Source organism: Dermochelys coriacea, chromosome 2 (genome assembly GCF_009764565.3).
Source record: "Dermochelys coriacea isolate rDerCor1 chromosome 2, rDerCor1.pri.v4, whole genome shotgun sequence".
NCBI lineage: Eukaryota > Metazoa > Chordata > Testudines > Dermochelyidae > Dermochelys > Dermochelys coriacea.
Genome location: NC_050069.1, coordinates 202712738 through 202719168, shown reverse-complemented (window position 1 = coordinate 202719168; position 6431 = coordinate 202712738). Strand labels below are relative to the sequence as shown.

At 37.8% G+C, this 6431-nt stretch overlaps 1 protein-coding gene across 1 annotated transcript; it reads right to left on the bottom strand.

The window, feature by feature from the left end:
* Positions 1 to 148: 148 nt before the first annotated feature.
* On the bottom strand, positions 149 to 6431 carry PP2D1 (protein phosphatase 2C like domain containing 1). The gene is made up of 2 exons (XM_038393490.2): positions 5192 to 6431; positions 149 to 1173 (listed from the first exon to the last, which is right to left on the bottom strand). The coding sequence occupies exons 1-2, from the start codon at positions 6216 to 6218 to the stop codon at positions 209 to 211; spliced, it is 1992 nt and encodes a 663-aa protein (XP_038249418.1). The 5' UTR covers positions 6219 to 6431; the 3' UTR covers positions 149 to 208.

Sequence of the window (6431 nt, the reverse complement as noted above, 5' to 3'; positions counted from 1 at the left end):
ATTAGTGTCTGTTCTTACCATGAATTCAACAAGAAACCTTTATTGCATTTTAACAATTAGTGCTTTCATACAGTTACAAAAACGTGTGACTTTTGCCCAAAAATGGGTTGACCAGGTGAGGATGACACTTTAAGACGCATGTAACTTGACTTGCCTCAATCTGTTATATTGTACACACTCTGGTACTCTAGTAAGCACATTACACATTTTAAATATAATCAGGTATCTTGTCACATCCATTTAGAAGTGCAATCAAAATAGTAATATTATCTCGAGAACCTGCTGCTAATGCAGTTTTTACCAGTTGTTTACTAATGTAATTTGCTGCACTGTCATAGAATGTTGCCAAATTTATTTCTCCTTTGCTGGTAATTTGTGAATGTGATCCATGATTATTAGACAGATATGCTTTTGTATCAGCAAACTGTTTCAATTTTTTAGAACCTCCTTGACTGCCAGAGGCTGACTGGATTATCTCTGTGTGTTGTGAACATATTCCATGGTTATTAGATAGACATGCTTTGGTATCAGCTTGTTTTACGGGATCTTCTAACTGCTGCACTTCTTCAGAACTCTCTTTGTTAGAACCTGGCTGCATCTTGTTTTCATTTTGAGAATCTCTTCTGTTACATGAGCATGATTTTTTATTATTTTCTTTCAGACTGCTTTCACATTGATTCTGAAGGAAAGCCTCTTTATTAAAATACCATAATTGGATTCTGTCTTCTAAGTCACTAATATCCATTGAATTACATAAATAGTCTTCGTAGGGAACTACTGAATATTGATATTTGTGCATAGAAATCTCTTCTCGCTGGGCATATATTTTCAAATAAGAGGTGAACATTCTTAGAGTTAATATAACCACTTCATTTTTATCCAGAACTTCCCAAAGCCCATTAGAGGCTAAAATAAGGAATTGACATGAATCGTCTATAGGCACAGATATGGTATATGGTACAGGAATAATATATTTTTTCAACTTTGGATCTCCATGATGTCCAAGGCCACGAGTAGCTCTGATGAGCCCTTCAACTAGTCCTTTTGGTTCATTCGTGCTGATGTTTCCACCATTCTGAAATATACGGTCTCTTTCCTTTGAATTTGAAGTACTGTGTTCTTTGGTAAGGCAGTAGCTTTTTCCATTTTTGCATAAGACTGCATGTATATTACCTAAAAAAATAAAATAAGTACATTTTGCATTTCGTAGTGCAACTGAATTTTTTTTACTAAACACTATTCACAGTAATGAGCCATTCTGACAGGTGAAATCTTGTATTGTCCCTTTCACTTAGCTTTTGACACATTTGCATGCTGACATCCATCCTTATGCTGTTCTGCTTGTCACTGGTCTCACAAATCTTTCCTGATTGAAGAAGTATTTGTACTTTCTAAAATGTCACTGTAGCATTGTATTTCTAAACTTTTGATGGGTTGTAATTGAAATTCAAAATATCGGGCTAAGAATGTAATTTTGTGTAAATTCCAGCAGCTGATGATTAATTTGAAACATAGTTCACTGCTTGCAGACAGTGTTGGCCTAAAGGCTTAAATACCTTTCTTAGTAGCTATTTAAAATGTATACATTTTTTAAAAGTCTTGTATAGTCCCAGAAAGAAATTTAAGGAAAAGGAAAGAAAATAAACAGCTTAGCATTTCTCCTGGTTCCAGTCAGAATGTGCTTGTTAGTCTTTCACAGTATAGTCTGTAGTCTTTTTAGTACTTATGTCTCTTGTAAAGAAGAGAAACTTAAATTAAATTTTTGTGACTTGGTGTTCATTTGTAATTTATACCGTGATCAAATACTGCAGTGATGGTTGTAATCTAATCAATGGGATAGCTATAACTGATTATGCATATTATGTATTGCCACTTACATTAAAATATTCTGCTTAATTTTCCTGTCACCATGCTGTAGACAAAGTAGCTCCTCAGTTACAGTTAATTGCTTATTTAAAAAGTACATGCTTTTGCAAGCTCCAAAAGACTTATAGTGATATGATCTTTGAAATGGAAAATGCTTAAGTCTCAATACAAGGTGCGCATGTTAAAGTGCAAATTAGGACATGCCAGCTATAACTGGGGTTGTTCTCAGGAATAAGGTATTTTAATTTTTTTCTGAAGTTGCATGATGAGCTGTTGTAACCTCATATGAAAGGCCATTAAATTGACTAATTCCATGCTATATCAACTAATTTGACAATGGCACTAATTTATTCTGAGGATTAAAAGTACTATGCCCCTCTGCAGCCTGAGCTGGAGAACCTTTGTCTGAGGCAGCAGGGGAAAGAAAATGCTTGGGTCCTTCTAAGAATGGTATCTCATCTCTTAGTGGGTTTAAGGAAGAGGGACTCCATAGTGGATTTCCTGAATTGAAGAATGTAGTGGAAGATCACTGCCTGTGGCACAGCCAGAGGGCAGTGAGTCTTCAGTTCTTTCCCCTGCCTGGAATGGCATACTGCATCTGGCAGCAATGGTTCTTTCCCTCTTATTTTGAGATAGCGTAAGATCAGGGTTTCTGGGCCTCGGAAGGAATTTTTCCCCTGCTGCTAGATTGGCCCCGGCAGGTTAAGTTTTTTCACCTTTCCTGCTGCAGCCTAGGAAGACCCAGAAGTTAGGATCGGTGAGGCTGGGAGGTGTTTAGTTACAACTTGTTGGGTATCTAGTGCAGGTATTTGGTCCTGCTTCCAATTATAGACCAAAATTGGAAGCAGGATTAAGGGAGCACATCCCCCAAAGAAGGGAATGGATAAATTGTTTGGAGCTCCTAATGTCCTATGGTCATCCTCAACCCACCCGTAAGGGGAGAGAAGGGTTCCAGCAACAATATTAGGATCAGGTTGAAGGTTTTTGAGTAGCTCTTTTCCAGATGGTACAAATTATGGAAAGAAGGTGAACTTGCATTGTCAGTTATTTCCGAATAGTTTTCCAGATGTATTAAATTTATAAAACTGCAGCCCAGTTAAACCATATTCTTGGTGTCTTGTGTGTCCTCTGGCAGTGTCTGAGACAATTCTACTCTGAAAAGTGTAAAAAGGCATCTTATACAACTGTGGTCCGTTTATGGATTTGGAGACCTACATTCTTGCTTATGGGACATAACAGTAAAAAACAAACAAAAAAAAAACTTTTTTTTCTTAGCATTGTAGAGCTAGTAGTGAGCTGGATTCTGTTCTTTGTATCAACAAAATTGTTTGCTAAATTCAAATCAGTTACCCTTATGCAAGTCCAATGAAGGCAGTTCAGTCCTACTCTGATGAATCAAAGGAAGTTTGCCAAACCAGGAATTAGGTCATGGAGTCTACAGATGTCCCCAAGAGCTGGGTGGGTGATTAATGTAGGGGAAATGGAAAAGGTTTAGATGGTACCCTGACATCTCCAATATTCTCTCCCTATTCCACAAATCTGCAGGCATCCCATTTCAGTTGCTCACCATATGCTCCAGAAACTCAAGTTCCTCTTTCATATATCCAGAAACACTGCATATACAATTCCTAAAAAAATTCCTATAAAGCCTTAGTGTGCTGACCTCAGCAATTACTGGGTGACTGCAAATGTATGCATGGACCAAATATATGTAAATGGTGGAAGTATGAGCTTGGTGTTCTGTTTGCACATGCACACTAGAAGCACATGATTTGTTAATTATGATTTCTAGGTGTGATATGTTACATGAGCTTCCCTCTACACATGCTTTCCCCTACTACATGAAGTGACAGATGGGTTCCAACATTTTCCTGGCTAACAGTAACCAATGACCCAAACAAATCGGGCTGAATGGAGTTCCCATTTCTCCCAGATTAAGTGCAATTCTTAATCTCATAGCTGATTTCCAAGTACTAGTGGGATAGGAGCACTTAAAATGCTCCTAGTAATTGTACAAGCTGGTCTAACTGGCCATTGTCAGATACTTGTTTGATGCAATGGAGAGTGATTTCTTTAAATGGTCTTAATCATAAAGCACTAGCGCTACAAAGTCTCAATTTAATGATCAGAGATGATTTCCATGCCAAGATACCTTTTTGTTTCTGTTTATTCTGGGTCTGTCTTCTCACTGTAGAATCTGGTTTAGACTGGGAATGATCCTGCTTTTGTTCTGTTTTGAGACCTGTGACACATCTGCAAAGCAGTTGAATACTTTGCTTCAAATCCCACAAGGACCTTGTATACACTAGTGAATTTTACCCCAAAAATTCCCCAGGGAGATTTAATGAACAGAGATATAATTAGTGAAAGCTAACAGCATCTTGTCTAGACTAGGGCTACCACTGTGCATCTGAACTGTGAATAGCAGTGGTGAGAATTTATTGGTGGTAATCCTTATTGTAATAGTCAGTTGATGTACTTGTGGCTATTGCAGCTCTAGCCAGGTAAAAGCAAGATTCTATTGAAAACTGAATCAGATCTGAGCAGAGCTTCCACCTTAAACACTCACGAAGGGGAAAAGAATCTGCATAAATTACCCCTGAACATTATGTTTCAAGAGATTTGTAGCACTAGCTCTCCTCCCCATGTAACAACAGAATAAAAGAGGAGGTGATTACTCTTGGTTGGCTTTGTTGACCCAGTACTATAAACAGCAGAAGCAGCCAGACCCTTGTTTACACCCAAGCACCTGAGCTGCTACTAATATCAGTGTTTGTTGTGGAGGGAGCAGGGAAAAATTCCCTAGTGCAGACATTGCATATGTGTCTCTACTTGACCCACGTTTGGCTTAAGTTTTCACCAAAGTTAAATGAATAAGGCCTGGAGAAAGGGAAGACTTCTGATTTTGTGCCTTAAAATGACAGCATGTCCCACGCTAAACCTTCAGTTTTCCTCTCTTAACTGTTTTCCACTTTTTTATCCTGGTCACTTTTCCTGCATCCCTCAAAGTCTTGTAATTATACCAGTGACCCTACATGTTCACTTAATTTACAGCTGTAAGCCAAACAGACTATCAGATATATGGATGAACTGTCTTATAGAATAAGCTTGATACTTATTGTCTGACATTAGCATCCATTGGACAGGGTTTCGTCATGTACCCTTCAGAATGTCAAATAAAACCTCTTACCACTAAACTTGCCTTAGATGATTTTTTTCCATTGTAATTGGGGGTGGGAGGAAAGCACCCATTTAAAAAAAAATGCCCAACCCCCATCCCCAAAAAACAACAAACAACAATTCCATAAGTCAATAACTTACATACCAATGTTAGCAATATGCAGTATCCCGGTACTGCTTTTGGATGGCTTTGCTGAATTATTGCTGTTGTTTTCAAGCAGCCTTGTCTCCTCTTGTTTCTTGATGCTCTTTTCCTTTTCATTACTGATCCTTTCCACTAAACAGGTAACAGCTGTGCAGCTACTCCAGCGAACTTTAGAAACCTCATTCCTTCCAAGTCGTAAAAGTCTGTCCATTCTCCAAAAGGACTTAGCGTATGCTTTGTGAATCCATTCATAAATGTTTGGGTTGGTTGTCTTATCACTATCTGTTTTACCAGAGAAAACCTTTTCCTGATCCCTGTAATTTCCCTTGATTACTGTGACAAAAGAATCTAGGATCTGTTCCTCTTTTCCACTGACTTTGTAAGAGGAATCAGTCTGAGACAGCTGGTCAAGAAATAAAAGTGGAAGCTCTGATGAAACCGTCTCAGCAGCAAACACACCATGATATCCATCGAATAAGCCCAAAAAACAAGTATCTGACCTATTTCCATAATTATCTAGCACAATGAATGTGTCTTCCATATCTGCTCGCCATGTTGGATTTTTGTCTTGGCAAATTGCTAATGCTTTTATTAGAGAATTGCTTACTTTCTTGAGGTATCCAGAACTGTCAAGAATACTATCAACATTAAAATATGGGGTGCCCTTTGATTTATTCTTAAGTAGCTCTAGTGAACAATCAATCTTCTGTTTGTCTCTTTCAGTGTATTTAGAAAACTTGATCAGTCTTGAAATTAATTGCTGTCTCTGAAGTAAAAGTTTGTTGGTGTCTGTTTCAAGCCATGGACAATGATAACCCAGTAGAGCTAGGGCTTTGTGCTCTTTTTTATGATAAAAAAGTTGATGTGGGTATATTGTTTGTTGACATATTGAACAAAGAACTGGAATATCCCCAGAATCTACTTTCCTGGGCACAAAACCGATCTTCTCAGCCTGATCTTCCTCATGTCTGTAGAGTTCAAAGTCAGCTGTTTTTAAGGTACTTTGTAAATTTGGTTCCCATGTCATTCTGCAAAAGGAGTTGAATGTTGTTAAAATCCCCTTTTAATATCCAATACAATTACAATAATCTAGCCTTCATACATGCCCTCTTTTAATCTCAAAATTATTAGAATTACTTTATATTCATGTCTATGTCCGAGTAGCTGGAAGATTTAAGATGAATGCACATGGTATATAAAATTACAAACTCGGGTTGCAAAGCCAAGCACTGAAAAGTTA